We start from the raw sequence: 24670 nt of genomic DNA, 5'->3' as shown, positions 1-24670 counted from the left end.
CTCCGCATTTTTTTATGCTTTCTTGGTGCACCCCCTTGTGGCCTTTGTGCGCAGACTTGTTGTAGTTAAGCCTTGATTGTTGTCGGTAATACTGGGGGTGATTTGACCTCCAGGCTAACTGGCTATGAGAGTCAGCTGTGTCTGCAGTGGAAGAACTTCTGTGCTGGATCTCTAGGGTGGTGCTAATCTAGCGTTTGCCTAAGGCTATCTGGCAAATGCCTCTGTGCAGGGCTTGGGCGGGGCGGGTCCCCGGGGATCTACAGGGCAGGCGGCGTGAGCAGTTATGGCTGCTCTCAGTCCCGTCCCCAGGGGCTCTGCCTCTCAGAGTCCCAGCAACTGCTGCAAACCTCGGAGAGAAAGCTGCCTTCGAGTTCCCACCGAAGCCAGGCAGTCCCGCTTCTCCCGTTTGAGTCTGGGTCCCTAGAGACTCGCCCGGATCTGGAGCTCAAAGTCTGAGACGCCCTCCCGATTGAAAACAACAACCTCGCCCTCAGCTACCAGCCCGCTCCACATGCACTCCGCACCTTAGTATTTCACTTCAGCACTGCGCCTCCTCTGAGTCTCGGTATGCTATTCTCTTTCTTCCTAGTTGTAGAACTTCCACTCAGCCAGCCTTCCTGTGGTTCTGGATGATGTCCGTTCCGTCTTTTAGTTGTATTTTTGAAGTGGTTGTTTGAGGCTGCAAACTCCGGCGTTAACCTATGCCGCCATCTTGGTTTCCTCTCCAGTATATTCTTGATGTCCTATATAGTCTTCATTTCTGCCTGGCTCTTAGTTCTCTGTCTTTTTTCATGCTGATGTAGTTCCCACTAAGTTCCTTGTCATTCTCACTATGTTCCTTGAGCATCTTTATAAACATTACTCTGGACTCTATGTCTGATACCTTTCTCACCTCCATCTTATTTGGCTATTTTTCTGGCTATCCCTCCTTTCCTTTAAGTTGGGGGTTGTTTCTTTGTCTCCCCTCTTTGCTGTCTCTTTGTGTTTATAAATTAGACATACTTGCTATGACTCCCAGTCTTCTTGGGGTGGGCTTTTGTAGTCAGTGTTCTGTGGGACCCAGTGTCCTTGTACTGCTGAGTTGTGTGCCCTAGGAGTGACCCTTTTGCGGGTTTTTTGGGCTCTCCTGTTATAATTAGGTCTTGATTGTTGTTGTCCTGTTTGTGGGTGGGCTCTCCTCTGAGGATGGGTAACTGTAAGGCTCAACCAAAACCATGTTATGCGAGCTCTTTTACATGTGCTGATAGGGGAAACAACCACAAAAGAGAGGAGAATTAGTAAAGAGATAAGAAAACAAGAATAGTAAACAAAAAGAGAGACAAAGATAATATTACTAATAGTAAAATAAAAAAATAAAGAGAATAGTGGAAAAGTGACAGAAAAAAGATTCTTAAAGAACAAAGGAGAGCAAAAACTATGAGTAGAGAGTAGGAAAAGGAAAAAGGTAAGAAAAAAAAAAAGACAAGAAGACAGAGAAGGAAAGGGAAAACGTTATGCAATGGTTAAAAGAAGAAAGGTAAAGGTAAACTGAGAAAGAATGGAAAAGGAAAAAGGAAAGAGGCCTGTAAGATATGAGAGAAAATAACAAAAATATTAATGGCTATAATACTACAGCAATAAAGAAGAAAATATTGAAAAAGAAGAACAATTACAACTAAATCAGCCAAGTGACGTTCATCTAGGTCAGTGATGGCGAACCTATGACAGGCGTGTCAGAGGTGACACGCGAACTCATTTTTTTGGTTGATTTTTCTTTGTTAAATGGCATTTAAATATATAAAATAAATATCAAAAATAGAAATCTTTGTTTTACTATGGTTGCAAAGATCAAAAATTTCTATATGTGACACGGCACCAGAGTTAAGTTAGGGTTTTTCAAAATGCTGACACGCCGAGCTCAAAAGGTTCACCATCACTGATCTAGATGGATTACATGATCAGACTCACTGTTTTGTATTTTGATTTCAGGCCTCCTGGGAGGTACTTTTGTGTCAGCCAACGTTAGGAGCTGTCCACGTTTGGCTCTGGGTGTCTTGTTGTAGCTGTGGTCAGTCTGAGGCGTCAGCTACTCTGCTCTCGCGCCCCCCCACCCCCCGTTTGCCTGGTTTTCTTCCAGTGTTTTCTGAAGAGAGTCTTTAGGGTGAAGCCAGGCGAGCACAGCTAGAGCTAGTGGGCCTCCAGCTTAGAGATTACTCATCAGGCACTCACTGAGGGGAAATGAATCTCTGCTGCAAAGCCCAACTCCTCAGTCTCTACCATATCCTCCAACTCCAGTTCCCTGCAAGGGGGCCTGGGCAGGCTCAGGTTGGACACGGCCTACCGCCCATTCTGCAGGAGAAGTTTCTGCTGCCCTGGCTCAGTGGGATTTTTCAAAAGAGATTCCGAGTCCTGGCTGGTGTGGCTCTGTGGATAGAGCGTCGGCCTGTGGAATGAAGGGTCCCAGGTTCAATTCTGGTCAAGGGCACATGCCTGGGTTGCGGGGCTCAATCCCCAGTAGGGGATGTGCAGGAGGCAGCCAATCAATGACTCTCTCTCATCATTGATGTTTCTATCTCTCTCTCCCTCTCCCTTCCTCTCTAAAATCAATAAAAAAATAAAATAATAATAAAAAAGAGATTGCGATTGAGAATGTTGCCAGTCTCGCCCTCAGGACCGGGCTATGCCTTTTCTGCTGCTAGATAATGGCCTTGAGGGTCTTACTCTCGGGATGTCCTACTCTGGGCTGTTCTCCTGCCCCCACCAAAGTGTGCCCAGCGGAGGATCTGGTCCCCTTCTGGTAGGGGTGTTCCCAGCCCACAAGAGCGGGAGACAAGCTCCGCCCCCTCCTTCCCAGGCCTGGCCGCCTGGACGCACAGGGAATTTGGATTAGCCTCTCCTCAGTGCAGTCACAAAGCACAGCTCTCCCTCCTCTGTCTCCTCAGTGGAAGCCTTCCCATGGGATCCCATCCAGAGAGACTCAGCTGCCAGGACCTGGTGCCCTTGCGCCACAGTCCAAGCAGAAGGGGTTGCGAAGTCAGCCCCACTCAGGACTCCGGAATCTCCACATGGCGTCTCAGGAAAGCTGGGACCAGTTATCCCTGCTCCACTTGTGCTCCCACTCTCTTCGGTGCAGGCTTCAAATCCCCGATCTAGCCCCAGCTGGTGTTGCTCAGTGGATAGCACATGGGTCTGCAGACCGAAGGGTCCCAGGTTCGATTCTGGTCAAGGGCACTTACCTCAGTTGCAGACTCTTCCCAGGCCGGGCACTGGTCAGGCTCATGCAGGAGACAACCAGTCAATGTGTTTCTCTCACATTGATATTTCTGTCTTTCCTTCTCTCATCCACTCTCCCTAAAAATCAATGGAAAAATATCCTCAGGTGAGGATAAAAAATAATAAAATAAAATCCCCGACCTGCCCGCTGCCAACTCTACAGGCTGGAGCAGGCCCTGTGGCTCCACAGGTGCCGGGGGGGTTCCAACCCCACACATCCAGCTGGGGACTCCCCTTCCCCTCCCCACGCCATCGCTCTGGGCTCTGCACAAGCCTTTCAGGAAAGCCCAGCGTCCCTCAAATCACTCCTGGGTGCAGCCCTCAGGCGCCTTGTGTTTTGAGCCAAACACTGCTGTGCAGCCTCAGCAGTGAGAGCCTGCGGGGAGTCCCCTCTGGGGCAGCCAGCACCTGGCACATTCTGTCACTGGGAAGGGAGGACCCAGCCTCCTAGGCAGGCAGAGTCTCCTGGACCCCTTGGCCCGATGCTGCGCGGACTCTCCTTCCAGTCTCTGCTGCTTGGGGTTGGGGGTCCCTGCGTGGAGGGAGCTTTGCAGCCAATATCACTTAGGCCTCAGCCAAGCATCCGCCCCGGGGGGCTCCCCCTTTTACCAGTTCTACGCTGTTTCTTCAGGGCTTCTTAGACAAATAGTGTCCGGTCAGCTACACTTCTCACTTTTCCAGGCAACCGCATAGCATTTCAGCTGTAAGTCCATTCAGGCTGGGAGCACGGGTACACGGTCTCCTGGTCCCACAGCCATCTTGCCCCATCAGTCTTCTCCAAATTTTAAAAATTAAACTCATTACTTATTTATGGAGATTTTTCTTGGCTTTTGTGGTATACTTTTTGTCAATTTTATCTAGTAAAGTTAATTTAAAATTGCATCATTATATTCTAGAAAATTAGTTAAACTCTGCCTAATTAATTATCATCTTAAAATTATTTTTTAAAATTTGCATTTAAGAATTTTTTAAAAAATATATTTTTATTGATTTCAGAAAGGAGAGGAGAGGAAGACAGAGATAGAAACATCAGTGATGAGAGAGAATCATTGACCAGCTGCCTCCTGCACGTCCCGCACTGGAGATCAAACCCACAACTTGGGCCTGTGCCCTTGACCAGAATCGAACCCAGGGACACTCAGTCCGCCCGCTGACGCTCTATCCACTGAGCCAAACCAGCTAGGGCTTTGCATTTAAGAAATTAATTAAACATAGTCATTAGTAGATGGTTGATATTAATTCACTCTTCTCTAATTAAAAATTGGGGGGTTATACATTTTATTTGCTTTTAAGTAATATTATGAATAGTAATTTACTATCTGAAAATGACATTGTTCTTTTAGATTCTTAGAGGATTCGTAAAAAAACATTGGGTTGTTTTTATGTGGATCAGTGGTTAGCAGTTGGTTCAGCTTTCTCACATGACGACACTTTTAGAACTTAAAGGCTAAGTAGTGAAATGCTGTAACAATTTGTGTACAATGTTGCTTTCCCTTTCTTTTCTCTGCCCACCCAAGCTGGTTCCTATGTAGCTCTCACTGTTCAGGGACGCCCCCCGGGGATGCCCCAGATCCCACTTGCTGATTCTGAAGGAGAGCCGTCAGTCACTGGACACATGTCTCCTATCATGACATCTCCTCACTCACCGGGAGCATCTGGGAATATGGAGAGAATTACTAGTCCTGTGCTCATGGGGGTAAGAGCGGGAAACATCTTTGTAAATGCTCAGTTGCATAATGCCTTCACTTTTTATATTCAGAATTTTGTGGTATTGAGCTGATAAACGAATTTAAGTTCAAGATTCTAGAAAATAACTTCCTAATATAATAATGACATAATATAGTTGACCCTTAAACAATATGGGTTTGAAGAGTGCAGGTCCACTTATGCACAGATTTTTTTTTTTTTCAGTAAATGTATTTTCTCTTCCTTATGATTTTCTTAATAACATTTTCTGTTCTCTAGCTTACTTTATTGTAAAAATTCAGTATTTAATACAAATAACATACAAAATATGTGTTCATCGGTTGTTTATGTTATTGGTAAGGCTTCCTGTCAGTAATAGGCTATTAGTAACGTTCTGGGGGAGTGGAAAGTCACACGCAGCTTTCCGACTGCACAGAGGGCTGGCATCCCTAGCTCGCATGCTGTTCAAGGGTCAGCTGTAATTTGGAATGATTACAGAGTCTTGGGACAGGAGATTTAATTTAAAAAATATTAAACACCTACTATATACAAAACCATTTGCCACTCACAAAAATATTTAAAATATCCTATGTTCAAGGTCTATATTACCTAAGAATATACACTTTGAAAGAACATGGGTATTTTGTTTGTTTATTTGTTTGTTTGTTTTGTTTTGTTTATTGTTGAGCCCCTAGTTTCTGGAAAAAAGTACCTAGTGCTTGGCGTATAGTAGGTGCTTAATAAACCTTTGTTGTTTAAGATGGAGTTAAATGTATGTAAGTAATTACAATACAAAGGCAGAATGTGACATGAGGGGGAAAACAGTAAGTTCTGTACGAATTCCAAGGAGGGAAAAAATACATCAGTTGTGACAAGGAAGGACTTTGTCGAAAGCTATTTTATTAATTGAGCCTTGAAAAACAGGTCACAAGTGAGTGGTGGCAATGGAAATGAAGGCAACTCAGGTAGAGGAAGTAGAGGGAAAGAGCCAAGAAAGCACCAAAGATGTTTTGGAAGTAGCTGGTGTCTGTTAAGGATTTATGTAGTGGGAGAGGAGCTTGAAAACTTAGGACTATTTATTTTCAAAAAACTCACAGCTACCAGGTTACTTTATATGTAACTAGATAGGCAGTGAGATCCATTAAAATTTCTTTTGAGCAAGAGAGTGATGTGGTTATAACAGGATTTTAGGAAGACTAATTTGATTAAATAAAGGGTTACAAAACAAGGAGAGATGGCGTGAGGTCAGGAAGGAAGTACTGGGAATATGAGCCATGCATGGGGGTTGACAATAATGATCTAAAGATAGGAAAGCATAAGTATTATTCCTATACTTAAGCCAACTTCATTTTTCCAACTAATTTAAGTATTTAATGTTTTCTTGAATCCTAGTTTAGTAAAAGTGAAAAGGGCTAAAATTTCCCTGTAATCTGTTATCTTTCATGTCATGTCTAAAAGTCCATCCTTATAAGTGATGGAAATAAAAAATTGAAATAGATATTGAAAACCAGAGCTGGGGCGTAACGTTATATGTCTCGTTTTCCTTATTTATTTTAGCTTCACTTTTCCTGTATTGGTTCTTTTTTGTTTGTTGGTTTTTTATCTTTTTCTAGGAGGAAAACAATGTGGTTCATAACCAGAAAGTAGAAATTCTGAGAAAAATGTTACAGAAAGAACAGGAACGGCTGCAGGTACTGCCTTAGGAAAGGGCTGTGTCCAGGCAGTCAGAATGACTGGCTTCTTGTCAGAGTCGCAGGCAGACAGTGGGATTGGTGCCATCAGCTATTTGACTAAGAATAGACTTTCTCTATTTTCTTGACATAAGCAATCAATTATCAAAATGTTTTTATAACTTTTCAGTTGTTGCAGGAAGATTACAATCGAGCACCTACCCCTAAGTTGCTAAAAGAGATCCAAGAGGCCAAGAAACTCCTCCCTCAGCTGCAGGAGCAGCTCTCCAAAGCCGCAGGCCCCGCGCAGGTAGCAGCACCCCCGAGAGCCTCCCGGGTTCTGTGCTCTGAGCGCGCCAGAGAGCGCCTCAGTGCCTGTTGGAAAAGTTACGTCCTAAAGGCGGCCCTGTGTAGGGCATGGCAGAAATAATGGTTCATTGAAAGAAATGTGGGCTTTGATTATTGCCTTGCTCATGATTTGATGTTTTTTTTTCCACAATAATTTTAAAAAGACTGCTTTTGCTTTGATGTGACAAATTACTAAAATGTATTTATATATATATTTTACATTTTTGAGGTTCCTTCTGCAATTATGTTTTTAAGTATAGTTATAAGATTTTACAGATTGACAGGCATTGTGCTAAGTACTTGGACAGGCATTTTCTTAGTCTGCACAACAGCCCTCTTACATCAGGTACTCTGATGTTTCCCCCATTTTACATACACACTTAAAGAACTCAGAAAGATTAAATAACTTGCTGGGATCATTTGGCTCACAAGCAATGGAACTGGAATTTAAATCCTGTCTGATGAATTCAAAGCACATTCACATTCCTAATACTATAATTTCATTGTAATTTTAAAATAGATTTCAGCTGAATTTGCTACATAAGTATAAGTATGGAGATGATGGTGTCATTAGAAAAAATAGCTTAGCATTAAATCTCAACCAGATTTATATTCTATAATATTCAGATGTGGGATATGAAAAGCTCCTTTACTTCATTTTAAAGCAAAAAGGATGAATTGCCTATATCATTTAAAAGCAGTAAGAGCTGCTGATTTGCTCTTCTTCCTCAGTTAGGCCTGGCATTGACAGCCAGGATCTAGCACTAACAGCACTTTTTAAGGTCCTCTAGCATAAATAAAAATCCTGCCAAGATGGTGAGAACTAGGGCCTAAACTAGTTAAATGACGTACACAAGATCACACTTATAAGGTCTCCTGACTTGCTGGTTTAGCGTACTTTTTATTTTGCATTATTTATTTTTTTATCACTTTCAGTTCCATCAACTATAGATGTTTTTAGAAATACCCTTCAGTTATGTTGACAGTTTTATGTTGTTATTACTGAGCAAAGACAGCATTCTTACTATGTTCGAATAGTAAAAATGTGGTTCCTGATCTAAAAGCTTATGATTATGTTAGAGCACTGTATCTCAGTATTTGTGATTTATTGAAATCTGAAGTGTTGAAAGGCAGTGAACCAGATGCGATGTGTAATAATCTTTACTAATGGGCAGACAATAGAAATCATATAGTTTAACAAACTGTTTTACCTTTATGTTCTATATGGAAATTCAAACTTTTTCCTCTTCACTAAACTGTCTTTGATCATTGACATTTTACAACCACAGAATTAGTAGTGGTTTATGTTTTTAACTTTTAGATCTTTAAGCATTCTTGATCACATCAAACTGGCCAGATGTTAGCATTCTTCTTTAGATTGTAGTGCAACTCGATTTCTTTCTGCAGGCCACAATGAAAGTCTCTTTAATGTGCTTGTGTTTAATCCACTTTAGGACGGAGCTGTACTTACATCCTCCAAGCCTTGCAGTGACACACACGCAGTCAGTGAGGTGGGAGCAGACCCTGGTGACGGACTAGGCAGAGCTGACTGTAGCAGCGGAGATGCATCGTGGCCCAGCAGTGACAATGCAGAGGTGAGCTCCACATCTCTGTCTTCCTGTGTTCTTCTGAAAGCTGCTCTCTAGATTTAATTTTAAGTTGCATGAGTTATCGAGTTGTGTTCTCTTCCTTTTTTATTGTTGCCATCTTTAATGTAGCAATCTGATAAGCAGAAATTCTGGACATTGTTGTAGAGGAGCTTTTAATTCCAGAGCTCACTTTTCCCTTGCACAGCACTGACACATGTTTCTTTAGAGGAGATGGTATCTTGTTTGAGGGTAGGAAAGCTAATAACACAAGTGCTTTCTTACTGAACTGGAAGGCCAGCTGTTGATAACTTTAAGAGCAGGTTAATATTCCATCTGTGGGCAGAGTTACTCAGTCTTGAAACATGGGGCCCTTTGCCGTTGCAAAGAGGAAAAGACTCACTAGTAATTCTGTTAGGTAGACTTAAGTTAATAGCTCATGTTTAGTAACACTTTCTTGATTAACCCAGAAATTGCTAGATGAACATGAATATTTGTTAAAAGATAAAATATTTGAAGGTGAATATGATGTGACTTCATAGTCATATAAATACTTAAAAGCTAAATTCAGTGTTACTTAGCATTTCTTTGTAAGTAGTATACAATGATAGAATAATGACTTACAAATAGATCACCCTTTTTTAAAAAATATATTTTATTGATTTTCCACAGAGAGGAAGGGAGAGGGACAGAGAGCCGGAAACATCGATGAGAGAGAAGCATCAATCAGCCGCCTCCTGCACACCCCCCACCAGGGACGTGCCCGCAACCAAGGCACATGCCCCCGACCCAAATCGAACCTGGGACCCTTCAGTCCTCAGGCCGATGCTCTATCCACTGAGCCACACCGGCCAGGACAGACCACCCCTTTTTAAAGTGGAGGAACGTAGTCCAATGCAGCGTTTTTAAAGCTCGTTCATGAAATCAATTTAGTTGGTTGGGGCCAGCATATTAAAAAAAAAAAAAAAGAATAGGAAATAAGAGTGCTTTGCATATAGAGGTGGTGTTACTTCTTGTGACTTTGTTGTATGTGCATATATATATATATATATATATGTACAGACACATACACAGAGACACACCCAAGTATTATATTTAACAGTAAAATTCCTGCCTTACTGAAGGTTCTAGTAAAAAAAAAAAAAAAAGGAAAGCTACTGGCCTAAGCCATCATCGTGGCCACCTTTTGAGGCTTAGACCCAATGACTCAGTTCCTTGTGCAAAGAAGATATGAGAATTGTGTGTGTGTGTGTGTGTGTATGTGTGAGTGAAAAATGACACTAGGAGTCTTAGGATTGGGTATGCTAAAGGTTTTAATGAGAAATTCAGTTTTGACTCAAGAAAAAAAAGATAACAGCTAACATTTATTGTGCATACATGTAATATGCTGTCACAAGTGTTTCACATCCCTTAGTTAATTCTTAAAACGGCCGTGTAATGTAGTGCTGTTGTTATCATAACTTTACAAGAAAAAGCAGGCCAAATGGAAGTAACTAACTGGCCAAACTTACCCAGGGGGTAAGCGATCTGCCTTTACCAGGTGCAAAGTGCGAGCACTCTATAAGCTAAGGCGCTTGTGTGTGAAAATGCCTCGCCGTGGGAGAGCAGTGAAAGTTTTCCTGCTATGTTAGGGCCTGGAGGAAACGGCTGTCCTTCATCTCAGACACAGACGAGTCCAAGCTGCCACTTGTGGTACCAGCATTGGCTGAGGGAGCCCTTCTCATGCTCTCCTTTCCGCTTTAGAGCTGCTTTTCCTGTCTCTCTTCATGGCTTGGTCTTACCATTACATGGAAAGTGTCTGAGTGCAAAGGGACTGTCCTGTTCAGCTTTATGCTTCCAAAGCCTGACATATTATAGGGATTTAGAATTTTGAATTTTGTATTTAGAGTGATGTTACAATAAATTCTGTGGCTTAGATGTATATACTTTTTAAAATAGAGTGAATTTGCAAATGTAGAAACAGGCATTTCAGTGAATTAAGAGTGTTTGACATGTAGTTAGTGTTTATTAAGTACTAGAAGCCCGGTATATGAAAATTCACGCGCTGGAGGGGGGTCCCTCAGCCTGGCCTGCACCCTCTCACAGTCTGGGAGCCCTCAGGGGCAGGAGGTGACCCGGCAATCAGGGGGAAGGCTATGCCCCATCACATCTCTGCTGCTGCCACTGCCAGCAGCGCAAGTCTCGGCCGGCCCTGGTTACCTGAGCCTCAGATGGCCCTGGGCGGCTGGGCGGCTGCCATCTGTGGCTGTGGGCACCGCCATCTTTGCAATGGCGTGAGGATCAATTAGCATTTCCTTCTTTATTAGATAGGATTTGAATGAACAGCAAAATGAATGATTAAAGAGTTTGGTCTTTGTCTTGCATGCAAAAGACAGGCCCAATCAGAAACATGTCCATGTGGAAAGTGAAGTGGAGTAGAGGCAGGGAGACGTGTAAGAGAAGAGGACTGCTGCCCCACTGGGTGGCTCCGCTGGTGGAGTGTTGTCCCAAACCCCATCAATTCCCGCACAGAGCACATACCTAGGTTGTGGGTCCGATCCTTGCTTGGGGTGCGTACAGGAGGCAACTGGTTGATGTTTCTCCCTCTCTCTGTTTCTCTCTCTCTAAAAATCAATGAACATATCCTCAGGTGAGGATAGAAAAAAGAAGACTACTTGGCTTAATAGGAACAAATATGTGTTGAATGGCTAATAATTGGTTATCATTTATGGAATACTTGCGTTATGTCAGCAGTTGTAACTAATACTTTACACATACTCTTTAGCTATCATAATAATCTTCAAGGCGCAGTATTACCATTTTATAGATGAGGAAACTGAGACTCCATAAATAAATGAATTTTGTAGAAATCTGGGTGAGAGATAATATATTGTAGGCAAGGCTATTTACTGAACACATAACAAACTAGCTTAATTTCTACATGTGTCTTTTTGAAGCTAAGATGTGCTGTTTTTAGTTTATGGGTTTCCATGTTTGTTTCAATTATATTAAGATTATAGGAACCGATCAGTGTTTTATATTTTAAATGAGCATTTTAAATTTTTTCTTTTTCTGCTCATTTTTATAGAATAATCTCCTTGTGCTGTTTGTGAGATCATTATCATTGCAAAATTCCCTGCTTGTGTTTACCTCAAAGGTGATTCTAATGAATACCCACACACCCAGCTCTCACAAGAGAAGCTGCTTGATCACAAAGAATCATCAGAAATTCAGAGCATCTACCTTGCTAATGTTTAATATGTAAATGATATAAAAATACCTTATGGAAAAGTTTTAAATCCATTCAAAAGTAGAGATGCATAATGATCCCCTTTATGCACCTAATCATCCAGCCTCAGTAGTCATCAATAGGTGCTCAAACCTCTGGATTATTTTAAAGTAAAATCCAAGACATTAGTTCATTAATATGTATCTTTAAGAGAAAAGGATACTTAAAAAATTAGCCAGCGGAGAGGCTATATGGCTGTAGAGTAACTAGAGGTTGCATGTCTTTGCTCCCAGTTTGGGACAAGATTTACAGCTAAATACTGTGTAATCAACTTGAAAAACCAGGTGAAGTGTAGCTGATTGGACATCTTAGATCTCAGCAGCACTGAGGAAACCATGGAGAAACTGGTCAAAGGAGGGGGTTTGTAGAAAAGGAGAGACCACAGCAGTGCCATGGCTGAGAGGACCAAGTGCTATTGCCTGCAACGCTCCCTCCCCCTGGGAGTGTGGTGTCTCAACCCCCCGCAGGGATCCCAAACCCAGAGCAGCAGAGACAGCAAGAAGAGCTCGTGTAGACAAAATAGATTTCAAAATAAAGGCCACAAAAGAGACAGAGAAGGTCACTACATAATAATAAAGAGATTGATTCAACAAAAGGGTATAACCGTCATAAACGTATATGCACTCAATGTAGAAGCACCTAAATATATCAAAAAAAAACTTTGGGTAGACTTTAAGGGAGAAATTGCCAGCAATACAATCATAGTAGGGGACTTTAACACCCCACTGTCATCAATGGATAGGTCTTCCAGACAAAAAATCAACAAGCAAACAATGATCTCGAACAACCCACTAGATCAAATGGATTTAATTGATATTTACAGACATTTCATTCCAAAGTAGCAGAATATACATTCTTCTCAAGTGCACATGGAACATTCTCAAAGAAAGACCACATGCTAGGACACAAAATAATCTTAACAAGTTCAAGAAGAATGAAATCATATCAGGCATAGTCTCGGATCATAATGGCATAAAACTAGAAATCAACCACAATAAAAAAGCTCATATAATATTCAAACACATGGAGGCTAAATAGCATGTTATTAAAGAATGAATGGGTTACCAATGAGATCAAGGAAGAAATAAAAAAATTACCTAGAAACAAATGAAAATGAATACACAACTACCCAAAATCTGTGGTACACAGCAAAAGCAGTATTGAAAGGGAAGTTCCTATCATGTAGACCTACCTCAAGAAGCAAGAAGAATCTCTTGTAAATAATCTAACCCTGGACCTAAAATAATGGGGAAAGAAAACAGCAGGAAAAGGCCAGAGTAAGTAGAAAGAAGGAAATAATAAAGACCAGAGCACAAATAAATGACATAGAAACTAAAGAAATACAGTAAAATAAGTACAAAAGATCAATGAATCCAAAACCTGGTTCTTTGAAAGGATAAATGAGATTGATGAACCTAGGAGAGAGGACCCAAAGAAATAAAATTAGAAGTGAAAGAGGAGAGGTAGCATCTTATAGAAATACAAAGGATTGTAAAAAAAAAAATATTAGGAACAACTATTTGCTGACAAAATAGACAACTTGGGTGAAATGGACAAAGTCTTGGAAACATACCATCTTCTAAAAATCAAGAAGAATAAAAAAACCTGACTAGATGGAAAACTAATGAAATTGAAGCATAACCATAAAAAACTCTCTGCAAATAAAAGTTCTGGACCAGATGGTTCACAGAATTTTATCAAACATTCAAAGAACTAGCACCTGTCCTCAAACTATTCCAAAAAATACAAGAGGAGGGAAGACTTCCAAGCTCTTTTTAGGAGACCAACATTATTTTAATATCAAAACCAGATAAAGACACTGCAAACAAAGAAAATTATAGGCCAATATCTCTGATGTACATAGATGCTAAAATCCTCAACAAAATATTAGCAAATTGGATCTAGCAATACATTTTAAAAAATCATACACCATGATCAAGTCAGATTTATTCCAAGAATGCAAGGTTGGTTCAATATTCACAATTCAATAAATCTGATACATCACATAAACAAAGTGAAAGATAAAAATCCTGTGATCATATCAATAGATGCATTCAGTAAACTCTAGCATCCATTTATGATAAAAACTCTCACCAAAGTGGTAATGGAGGGATCCTACCTCAACCTAATAAAGGCCATATATGACAAACCTAGAGCCAACATCATACTTAATGGGCCAAAATGAAAAGATTTTCCCTTAAGATCAGGGATGTCCGCTTTCACCACCCTTATTCAACATAGTACTGGAAGGTCTATCATAGTGATCAGACAAATCTGATATCAAACTATACTACAAGGCCATAGTAATCAAAACAGCCTGGTCCTGGCATAAGAACAGGCATATAGACCAACAGAACAGAACAGAAAGCCCAGAAATCAACCATGTCTTTATGTGACAAAGGAGGCAAGAGCATACACTAGAGCAGTGATGGCGAACCTATGACACGCGTGTCAGAGGTGACACGCGAACTCATTTTTTTGGTTGATTTTTCTTTGTTAAATGACATTTAAATATATAAAATAAATATCAAAAATATAAGTTTTTGTTTTACTATGGTTGCAAATATCAAAAAATTTCTATATGTGACACGGTACCAGAGTTAAGTTAGGGTTTTTCAAAGTGCTGACACGCCGAGCTCAAAAGGTTCGCCATCACTGCACTAGAGTAAAGACAGTCTCTTCAATAAGTGGTGCTGGGAAAATTGGACAGGTACATGCAAAAAAATGAAACCAGACCACCAACTAACACCATACAGAATAAACTCAAAATGGATAAAGGACTTAAATGTAAGTTGCCACACCATAAAAATCCTCAAATAAAATATAGGCAGTAAAATCTCTTGAAGCATTTTGCCAATAGGTTCCCAAGGGCAAGGGAAACTCAGGAAAAATAAACTATCAAGCTAAAAAGATTCTATTCTTCACAGCAAAAGAAACCACAAAAATGAAAAGGGAACCCACTGCATGGAAGGACATACTTGCCAATGATACATGTCATAAGGGATTAATTTCCAAAATATGTAAAGAACTCATACAACTCAACACAGGCAGACAAACAGTCCAATTAAAAAAATGGGCAATAGTTACTTTGCCAAAGAGGACATACAGAGGCCAAGAGACATGAAAAAAATGCTCAAAGTCACTAATCATCAGAGAGGTGCAAATCAAAACAACAATGCGGTACCACCTCACACTTGTCAGAATGGCTATCATCAACAAATCAACAAACAAGTGCTGGCGAGGATGCAGAGATAACAGAATCCTCCTGCATGCTGGTGGGAATGCAGACTGGTGCAGCCACTATGGAAGACAGTATGGAGTTTCCTCAAAAAGTTAAATATGGAAATGCCATTTGACCCAGTGATCCCACTTCTAGGAATATATCCCAAGAAACCAGAAACACCAATCAGAAAGGACATATGTACCCCTGTGTTTGTAGCACAATTTACAATAGGTAAAATCTAGAAACAGCCCAAGTGCCCATCAGCAGATGAGTGAATAGAAAAGCTGTGGTACATTTACATGATGGATTATTATGCAGCTGTGACAAAGAAGGATCTCTTATTCTTTGTGACAGCATGGAGAGACCTGGAGAGTATCATGCTAAGTGAAATAAGTCAGGCAGAGAAAGACAAGTATCACATGATCTCACTCATGTGAAATCTAATGAATAAAATAAAGTGACGAGTAAAATAGAATCAGTAGCGTGGATACGAGGAATAGACTGGCCAGTTCCTGAGGGCAGTGGGGCGGGGTGACTGGATAAAGAAGGTGAAAGGATTAGCTAAGGAACATATATGCATATCCCATGGACAGAGACAATAGTGTAGTGAAGGCAAAAAGAGGGGGAGGTTGGGGGAGAGGCGGGCATTGAGGGGGGGGCAGTGGGATAAGTCTGCAATATCATTACAGATTCTTAATAAAAATATTTACCCACTAGAGGCCCGATGCACAAAATTCGTGTAAGAGCATCCCTTCCTTCCCCCAGCTGCCAGCACCAGCTTCCCTCCAGCACTCGGGACCTGGACTTCCCTCGCAGCCCCGGCTTCGTCCAGAAGGTCGTCTGGAAGGACATCTGGTCTAATTAGCATATTATGCTTTTATTATAGATACTAGAGGCCCGGTACACAAAAATTTGTGCACTGGGCGGGGGGGAGGGGTCCCCTCAGCCTGGCCTGTGCCCTCTCGCAGTCTGGGACCCCTCGGGGGATGACCACCTGCTGGCTTAGGCCCGCTCCCCGGGGAATTGGGCCTAAGATGGCAATCAGACATCCCTCTGGCAGCCAAGCAGCCCTTGGGGGATGTCCACTTGCCAGCAGGGAGTAGACCTAAGCTGCAGTCGGATATCCTTAGCGCTGCTGAGGAGGCAGGAGAGGCTCCCACCACCACCGCTGTACTGGCAGCCATCAGCCTGGCTTGTGGCTGAGCAGAGCTCCCCCATGTGGGAGCTCACTGACCACTAGAGGGCAGCTCCTGAATTGAGCGTCTGCCCCCTGGTGGTCAGTGTGTGTCATAGTGACCAGTCATTCCCAGTCTTTGTGCTGTTAGGGTCAGTTTGCATATTACCCTTTTACTATATAGGATAGAGGCCTGGTGCACGGGTGGGGGCCTGCTGGTTTGCCCTGAAGAGTATCCCGGATCAGGGTGGGGGTCCCGCTTGGGTGCCTGGGCAGCCTGGGTGAGGGGCTGATGGCTGTTTGCAGCTGGTCACACCCCCTTCAGGGTGGGGGTCCCCACTGGGGTGCCTGGCCAGCCTGGATGAGGGGCTGATGGCTATTTTCAGGCTGCCCATACCCCTTTTAGGGTGGGGGTCCCCACTGGGGTGCCTGACCAGTCTGGATGAGGGGCTGAGGGCTGTTTTCAGGCTGGCCAAACTGGCAATGGAAGCTCCCAGCCTCTACTTTTTTCCTTTTATTTTTTATTCTGGGATTTATTTACCTTCTATAATTGAAACTTTGTTGCCGCTCCAGCTCTGAGGCCACGGCCTGCTGAAAGCAGGTATCTGGGGTTTGTTTAGCCTCTATAATTGCAACTTTGTTGCTTAGAGGGGAGCTCAGAGCTGGGCCGTGGCAGGCGGGGAACCTTGGCTTCCTCCATCACTGGAGCAAGCAAGCCTCCTGCTCGCTTCAGCTGCGTGGCTGCCAGCCGCCATCTTTGTTGGCAGTTAATTTGCGTATCCTGCTGATTAGCCACTGGGAAGCGTAGTGGAGGTATGGTCAATTACCATGTTTGTCTATTATTAGATTAGATTACATGGAATTATTGTATGAAGAATAGTTTTCCCTTACTGGTTTTTAGATTACCCTAAAATATAGCTTATGCAGGAAGGGTGGTATAAATGCTTGATTCTTTTCCTTTATGAATCTGTTTTCAGAAGAGTTGTTACCTAACAAACTCCAGAGGTCCCCAATGTAGGGATGTGTGTACATTCACTCTTGTGTATATTTTGAATTGATAGATTTTTGTGACTGTCCCCCCATGTCCCGTGTGGTTCAGGGTTCGGGCTCAGGAAGAGGGGCCACACGCAAATGAAGAGATGAGACAGAAATAATAATCTATCTGGTGGGGAAGTTGCTTCAGCTACCATTGTCTGGACTAAACCGTGGGTGCATTGCCCTGACCTTTGCCCAGGGCTCAAGGGTCACCAGCATTCTGGGCTCCTTGTCCACACCTCTCTGCTAGAGAAGACAGTAGGCAGTTTCCCACAGACTTTAACATACTTGCTTAGTGTGTTTTGGTCCATTGCAATCATTATTCTTTTTGATGCTTAAATTGTTCTTTTTTTGGCCAATGGAGTCTCCTCAAATTGTCTTCTGTATTCTTGTGACATGACTCCCAGTAGGTCTGGCAGCTTTACTGTCTCTCTGTTGCGTGGTATTTGGTGTCTATAGAGAGCATGTATTGTCCCTATTGGCATTCACACAAAATCTCTGTGCCTCATTTCAGCCGCTCTGAAGAGTGGCTCCATTGCTTTGGGGTATTCCTCACCCTCCTAAATTGAAATTCTGCATGTCAGAGAATTTGTGTTTATATTAGGTCATTGAAAACATACCATGTAAATTTTATGAAAATCTATACATCCGTTTTACACAAGATAGTAACAGCAAAATAGAAGCTAATTTCATTCATATAAATAATTCAAAATGCTTTTATCTTGGGACAGAGGGGATTAGAGGAGATGGATAATGATAGAGATTGATTTTGACATAATGAGTTTGAGATACGTAATATATCTAGTTAGACTTATTTGGTAGAAATGTGCCCTCAGGCCCAGAGTTAAAGTAAAACTATTCTGTTGTTTGTAATTTTGTTGTTGTTAATCCTCACCGAAGGATATTTTTTCCATTGATTTTTCGAGAGAGTGGAAAAGAAGGAAGTAGGGGAGAGAAACATAAATGTGAGACCTGGCCAGGAATGGAACCTGTAACCCAGGTATGTGCCCTTGACTGGGAATTGAACCCGAGACATTTTGGTGCACGGGTTGATGTTATAACCACTGAACAGCACTGGCCAGGATAGTTCTATATTGTTTTACTGGCATCAATATAAAACTAAAAAGCTGAGAGAATAAGTGATTTGCTAAAGTCAGGAAAAAATTAGCAAAGCCAGATATTATATAAAAGATATTTAGTAGTTTCAAATACATAGATGAAATTCAGAAGATTCTTTTTCCACATTATTTTTTTTACTCTCCTTTAGTGAGCCTGTTGAAATGAACTAAATACCTTTCTTCTTTTTCTTTTTAATTAGAGTCCTAAGAGCGGCCTGAAAGAGAGGGTTTATCTAGAGGAAAACATGGAGAAAAATGAAGTAATTCAGGACACTGTGAGTATAAAACCTGTGAAATGTAGTGCTTTTCAAATGCTTAAAGTGACAGCCATGTCTGCTATTTGTTTTTTGTTGGTTTTTTTGTTTGTTTGTTTTTTTTGTTTTTTGTGTTTGTGTTTTGTTTGTTTTTTTGAGAGAAAGCTTAAACTTTAAAACAACTTAATTTTTTTTATAAATGGAGAGGTACTTCATAGTCAGTGTTATTAGGTGGTTTAATGATTTTTTATTGTAGTAAAATATACATAACATAAAATTTACCAGTGATTCTTTTTAAGTGTACAGCTCATTGGCATCAAGTTCCTTTCACGTTGTGCAGTATCACAGCATTCATCTCAGAACTTTCATCTTCCCGCAGCCGAGACTTGCACACTAACTCGAAATCACCCTCTCCCTCCGGCCTCTGGCAACCCCCCTTCTCTTTCTGCCTCTGGGAATATGACTCCCCGAGAACCCAGGGCAGTGGGATCCCACAGTAATTGTCCTTGTGTTGACCACCCTGTCTCGCTTAGCATAGTGTCTTCATGACTCATCTCTGTTGCAGCCAGTGTCAGAATGTTTGTCCTGGCCGAAACCGGTTTGGCTCAGTGGATAGAGCATCGGCCTGCGGACTGAAAGGTCCCAGGTTCGATTCCGGTCAAGAGCATGTACCTGGGTTGCGGGCACATCCCCAGTAGATGTGCAGGAGGCAGCTGATCGATGTTTCTCTCTCATCGATGTTTCTAACTCTCTATCTCTCTCCCTTCCTCTCTGTAAAAAAATCAATAAAATATAAAAAAAAAAGAAAGAATGTTTGTCCTGTTAAGGCTGAATAATAATCCATTGTCTGTATGAACCCATTTTGTTTATCCATTTGTCAGTGAGCACTTGGGCGGTTTCTATCTCCTGGCTGTTGTGAATAATGCTCCTCTGATCATGGCTGCACACATACTATTCAAGTTCTTTCAGGTCTTTTTTTTCTTTAATTCTTTATTGTTTATAGTATTACATATAGTATTACATATGTCTCCTTTTCCCCCCATTGACCTCTACCCTACCACTCCCACCCCCAGCACGTGCCCTCGCCCCTTACTTTCCGTATCCATTGGTCATGCATATAAGTCCTTTGGTTGATCTCTGCACCCTCCTCCCCTTTGTCCCCCACCTGTCTTCCTTCTGAGGTTTGACGGTCTGTTCGATGCTTCTCTGTCTCTGGATCTGTTTTTGTTCATCAGTTTATGTTGATCATTATATCCCACATTTGAGTGAGATAATGTGATATTTATCTTTCTCTGACTGGCTTATTTCACTTAGCATAATGCTCTCCAGTTCCATCCATGCTGTTGCTAATGGTAAGAGTTCCTTCTTTTTTACAGCAGCATAGTATTCCATCGTGTAGATGTACCACAGTTTTCTAATCCACTCATCTGCTGATGGGCACTTAGGCTGTTTTCAAATCTTCGCTATGGTAAACTGTGCTGCTATGAACATATGGGTGCATATGTCCTTTCTGATTGGTGTTTCTGATTTCTTGGGATATATTCCTAGAAGTGGGATTACTGGGTCAAATGGGAGTTCCATTTTTAATTTTTTGAGGAAACTCCATACTGTTCTCCACAGTGGCTGCATCTGTCTGCATTCCCACCAGCAGTGCACGAGTGTTCCTTTTTTCTCCACATCCTCGCCAGCACTTGTCATTTGTTGATTTGTTGATGATAGCCATTCTGACAGGTATGAGATGGTACCTCATTGTCGTTTTGATTTGCATCTCTCTGATGATCAGTGACTTTGAGCATGTCTTCATATGTCTCTTGGCCTTCTGTATGTCCTCTTTCGAAAAGTGTCTATTTAGGTCATTTGCCCATTTTTTGATTCGATTGTTTATCTTCCTTTTGTTAAGTTGTATGAGTTCCCTGTAAATGTTGGAGATTAAATTTTTATCGGTGATAACATTGGCAAATATGTTCTCCCATGCAGTGGGCTTTCATGTTGTTTTGTTGACATTTCTTTTTGCTGTGCAGACGCTTTTTATTTCGATGTAGTCCCATTTGTGTATTTTTTCCTTAGTTTCTATTTCTCCGACATATGTCTGATATTTTGCTGCCTATGGATTCTTCTAAGATTTTTATGGTTTCCCATCTTACATTCAAGTCCTTTATCCATTTTGAGTTTATATTTGTGTATGGTGTTAGTTGGTGATCTAGTTTCATTTTTTTGTATGTATCTGACCAAATTTCCCAGCACCATTTATTGAAAAGACTGTCTTGACTCCATTGTGTGCTCTTGTCTCCTTTGTCAGATATTAATTGAACATAATCGCTTGTGTTGATTTCTGGGTTCTCTGTTCTGTTCCATTGGTCTATATGTCTGTTCCTTATGCCAGAACCAGACAGTTGTAAGAACAGTGGCTTTAGAGTATAGCTTGATACCTGGTATTGTGATCCCTCCAACTTTGTTCTTCTTTCTCCAGATTGCTGCGGCTATTCGGAGTCTTTTTTTATTCCATATGAATTTCTGGAGATTTTTTTCTAGGTCGATTTCTGATTTTGTAGACTATAAGAAAAACAGAGAATTGCAACGACAGCAATGGTTAGTCTAATTAAGAAGACAGGGTGCTTACAAGCATTAAATCTTGCCTTCTAGCGACGTGTAGGGGACAGGATTATAAAGGAGAAGGGGCGAGGGTGCGGAATGTAGCTACTTGCAGGCCTGTGGTCTGTAGACAGAGCTATTGTCAGGCGATGAGATGATGTTGACTTCTGGGGGTCAGTCTGACCATGCTTATCGGTTCTGTTTGCTGGATTCATAGCTGAATTACCTCTCTAATTACTTCAAACAGGCCTTGAAAAGAAAACTTTAGGAAAAACCTAACCCCCCTATTCACATATAAGGATATGTGTTCTAAGATTTAAAATATGATTACTTTTCCGATTAATTTAGGTGCTCTATTTATTAGATTTGTTATTTAGTATACTTATAATTCCTTTTAAGATTTCTCTTTATAAACCTTTTATGACCTTTATAAACACTCTTATAACTTTCACAATTATTCTTTAGTATTACTACTCTAATTTCCTCTCTTCCTGTTATATTCCTTTCTTTACATCTCTTCTCACAATTTTACTTCCTCAACTTTAGTTCTTCTTTACTTGTAGAGACCCTCTGTAACTTATACATACCTTTTAAAATTTACATATACCTTTTATAACTTATATATACCTTCTGTAACTTATATATATCTTCTGTAACTTACACATACCCTTTCAGTTTATCGACTTCACTTTCTTTTTTCTTTATCTTTATACCTTCTATTATACAAAAACTATAAATTCCTTCTAATTATTATTTGTGATTAAAGGTTAATTCTATACAGGTTCCTCTATTCCCAGCTTCAGAGCAGCTGGAGTGGTGAGAAGCATGTCTCAGAGTCTATCTCTTTACCCTCCTGTTGGCCTATCGTCCTTGCTCTGCTCATGTCTGTCTAACTGCCTACTACATCCCCCTTAAGGATCTTGGCTCTGAATTCTTTCAGGGAAAGGGGATACCAGTTTCTTCTGAAACTGCTTTGTGCTAAGGTGGGTCAGAGGTTTCTCTCAGAGCTAAGAGATCCTTGCTCTCTGTCAGAGGGACGATGAAGCCTGGGCACAGAAGGAGGTGGCAGTGGTGCCTAGAGGTGGGATTCCCTAGGTGTAAGTAGGGCTTGTAATCTGTTGGAGACAAACTGAGTTATAAAATTTAGTATTAATTGGACAAAAGTTAGAACAGTTTCTAATAATTTCCTGTTGAAACATTTTTTCTCCCTAAAATCATCCTTATTTTTATGAAAGGCTAATTTACGTACTGTATTAAGTATAGTTATAATTTGGCCTGATTGTTTGCATGAACATAACAAGAATAACAGTTGATTATACAGGTTTTTTTAAAAAAAATGTGCTTTGCTGGAATCTCATTGGAAAGTTTACTCCCAGGGCAAAGAAGCCAAGCCTGAAGTTGCCATCAGGCTTCTTTGCTTGCAATACCTACACAATTGGGGTGCAGTCCTCAAGTTGAGGTCCCCACAGGTGTCTTGAGATGTCTTTCATGCCATCTCTGAGGAAAGCAACCTTCGTTCCTTACCTGGAAAAGCTGCCGTGAGCCATGTGACCAAATAAGGTACCAGGCCATTTATCCAAGGGGCTTATCGGCTTCAGCCGGTCTTCACTCCTCAGAGCTTCCCAGTGACATCCAGCGTCCTGGCCTGTCTCTCTCAGGCATGACATCCCAGCAAAGTTTTGGTTAATAAAACCACAATTGGAAACTGACTTATGTCCTGTTTTGAAGAAATTAGATTTCTATTAGAACATAATTACTAAAACTATAATTATTTTTAGTTCATTTAGTCCTATAATCAAATTCTTTTTCTCCTGATTTTTCTTGCTAGTATTTCTATAAATTTAGTTACTTTGGAATCTTGTCGTTTTTGCAAAACACAATATTCCACAATATTATAACTTATAACACTTAGTTATAAATGAAAGCATATTAGAATCTATTTAATATGTATATATAAATAGAATACAAATGTCACTTCCTTATTTGACAGAGCTTCCCATATACCTTAAGCATAAAATTTTTCTTCATAAGGAGAGAAAGCAAATCTTAAAATTTAAACCCTGGGAATGTAGTCAAGTACATTATATACTATTATTACTATTTTTTTTTGGAGGAGGGGATTATTTATGTATTTATTTTTAAATTTTATTTTATTGTTTAAAGTATTACAAATAGTAGTATATATGTCTCCTTTTTTCCCTCATTGACCTTCCCCTGGCCTTCCCTATCCCCCCACAAACCCCCTGGCACATGTCCTCCCCTCCCTCCCCCCCAGTGTCTTGTGTCCATTGGTTATGCTTACGTGCATGCATATAAGTCCTTCGGTTGATCTCTTACCACCACCACCACCACCACCACCCACCCACCCACCCACCCCGCCCGAACCCTCCCAGCGTTCCTGCTGTAGTTTGACAGTCTGTTTGATGCTTCTCTGCCTGGGGAGGGGGAATGGCTCTGTGAATCACAGAAATCTGTGGCCGGGGTGCCTGGGGTCTTAGTGTCCATGGGTCTGCAGCTGTGGTCGCAGGTCTTTTACCCAAGTGGCTGTAGGGTCCCGGTTTGCGTCTGAGACCAGATTGGGTAGTGGCGAGGTTAGGATCCTAGTCTCAAGCGTTCTGTTCTTCAAGATGGCGTGGTCTCTGTGACCGTGCTGGCCGTCCCCAGAGTGTTTGCGGTAGCAGCAGGGTTTCGCCATCTAAGACTGCCTGTTTTGGCAGCCCCTTGGCAGACCTGTAGGATCTAACTGTCCCTATTTCACTCACACACACCACACACGTCCACACACTCCTCTATCGCTCCCTCACTCTCACACTCTCCCTCCCTACCGTCTTGCAGGTCACCATCTTTCTCACTCAATATATATTATTATTATTATTAAAGAGTATTAAGTAATCTATTTATTTAAAGTAATCAATTTCCTGATTAATATAAGTTATTTTAATAATATATATAAAACCTTTGCTTTCCTAGGCAAATACAGAAAAAACTTTTTTTCCTTACTTTCAGAAATAGGCTTATTTTTCTAATGAAAAACTTACATTCTTAAGAAGCATAACAGAGGTAGTGAATTCCTTAGCTGAGAGACAATTCCCTCGAACTTGGAAATCCCAAGCGGCTCCAGTGACTTCCTGCAGTTACTTTCATTTTCTTACTCTTTGGTTTTCTTTGTTGCATTCCTTGGTACTCACACAGGGCACCCCTTTGCCGGGGCTGACGCTCTGACCCTGAGCGACAGAACAGGTTGCTCTAACACAGTTTCTGTGAAAGAGAGGCTAAGGCACTGCCTGGCTGTCACTGCCAAGCAGCCCTGTTCACCGGCCTCCTTTGGCTTTTATTGTCATTACAGTGAGAACTAAAATTGAGCTCTAGACACAGTTAGCAGGGTAAGTAGCCTTGAGAAAGTATGTGTTTCCACAAGGTGGGGTCTTTAAAGACTAAACATAGGGATTCTAGCAAAACACCCC

The 24670-nt window shown here is 41.4% G+C and overlaps 1 protein-coding gene across 1 annotated transcript in view; it reads left to right on the top strand.

Moving 5' to 3' along the window:
- Positions 1-24670, top strand: part of ARHGEF12 (Rho guanine nucleotide exchange factor 12) — a 169256-nt gene that overhangs the window by 58358 nt on the left and 86228 nt on the right. Inside the window, exons 8-12 of the mRNA XM_023746315.1 lie at positions 4770-4948; positions 6552-6629; positions 6799-6918; positions 8411-8551; positions 18561-18635. Of these exons, the coding sequence (XP_023602083.1) occupies positions 4770-4948; positions 6552-6629; positions 6799-6918; positions 8411-8551; positions 18561-18635 (593 nt within the window). The remainder of the gene's footprint in view (positions 1-4769; positions 4949-6551; positions 6630-6798; positions 6919-8410; positions 8552-18560; positions 18636-24670) is intronic.

This window comes from Myotis lucifugus, unplaced genomic scaffold, assembly GCF_000147115.1.
Source record: "Myotis lucifugus unplaced genomic scaffold, Myoluc2.0 scaffold_654, whole genome shotgun sequence".
Lineage (NCBI taxonomy): Eukaryota > Metazoa > Chordata > Mammalia > Chiroptera > Vespertilionidae > Myotis > Myotis lucifugus.
The sequence above is the reverse complement of the archived record's forward strand: the minus strand, read 5'-3'. Positions and strand labels throughout refer to the sequence as shown.